The sequence below is a fragment of the Budorcas taxicolor genome, chromosome 5, assembly GCF_023091745.1.
Source record: "Budorcas taxicolor isolate Tak-1 chromosome 5, Takin1.1, whole genome shotgun sequence".
NCBI lineage: Eukaryota > Metazoa > Chordata > Mammalia > Artiodactyla > Bovidae > Budorcas > Budorcas taxicolor.
Genome location: NC_068914.1, coordinates 76,252,115 through 76,253,357, shown reverse-complemented (window position 1 = coordinate 76,253,357; position 1,243 = coordinate 76,252,115). Strand labels below are relative to the sequence as shown.

Below are 1,243 nucleotides of genomic sequence, written 5' to 3'. Positions count from 1 at the left end.
ATGGCCACAGGGAATCACAGCAGCATCAAGGAGTTCATCCTTCTCGGGCTGTCTGCCAACACCCCCATCCAGGCTCTGCTCTTTGTCCTGTTCCTGATGATTTACCTTCTGACTGTTCTGGGGAACCTGCTGATAATACTTGTGACCCATACAGATTCTACACTCCATACGCCCATGTACTTCTTCTTGAGCCATCTCTCCTTCCAAGACCTCTTCTATTCTTCAGTCACTGTACCCAAGATGCTTGAGAACCTCCTGTCTCAGAGGAAAGTCATCTCAGTAGAGGGATGCATGGCTCAGGTCTTCTTTGTGTTTGCCACCACCGGGATTGAGGCTTGCCTGCTCTCAGTGATGGCCTATGACCGCTATGCTGCCATCTGCCACCCTCTGCTCTACAGTCAGGTGATGAGGAAACAGCTGTGCGTGAGGTTGGTGTGGGGCTCCTGGATCGTGGCCTTTCTGGATGCACTCATCAACATTCTCCTGGCTTTGGATTTGGACTTCTGCGAGGTTCAAACCATCCGCCACTACTCCTGTGAGTTGCCTTCCCTCCTTCCCCTCTCCTGCTCTGATGTCTCCACCAATGCTGCAATGCTGCTCTCCTCTGTCCTCCTGCACGCCATTGGGACCTGCCTCCTGATCTTCCTCTCTTACACCCGCATTGTCTCCACCATCCTGAGCATCAGCTCCACCACAGGCAGAAGCAAGGCCTTCTCCACCTGCTCCTCCCACCTCACTGCAGTGATCCTGTTCTATGGCTCAGCCATTCTTCGTTATCTCATGCCAACCTCAGGTTCGCCTCTGGAGTTGATCCTCTCCATACAGTACAGTGTAATCATCCCCCTGGTGAACCCTCTCATCTACAGCTTGAGGAACAAAGAGGTGAAAGCAGCTCTGAGAAGAACGATTCTAAAATATTTACAATGTCTCAGACAGCATGGAAGAGACAGACCGTGAAGGGAATGCAGAAGAGAACTACAAGAAATCTAAAGATTGACATTAAGAAGTTCCTGATTTCCTATTGTCACACGTAGCACTGTGCATTGCTGATTCTCCCTTCTTAAAATTATCAAGGTAAAGTATAGGAGCTATTTCCCTTGCCATGGCTCAGAATCAGTCCTACTCAAAGACAGAACATATGACTGAGAAAAACCTCAGTGTCCTAGATTTAGTTAATGACATGTCACCTTATGAGTCACATTTTTGAAAATCACTCATATTAGGATAAACCCTGAAATATTTT

At 48.2% G+C, this 1,243-nt stretch overlaps 1 protein-coding gene across 1 annotated transcript; it reads left to right on the top strand.

Moving 5' to 3' along the window:
• LOC128048346 (olfactory receptor 8S1-like) lies at positions 1 to 957 on the top strand. The gene has a single exon (XM_052640722.1). It carries the CDS (start codon positions 1 to 3, stop codon positions 955 to 957), a length of 957 nt encoding a protein of 318 aa, XP_052496682.1.
• The last annotated feature ends 286 nt before the right edge of the window (positions 958 to 1,243 follow it).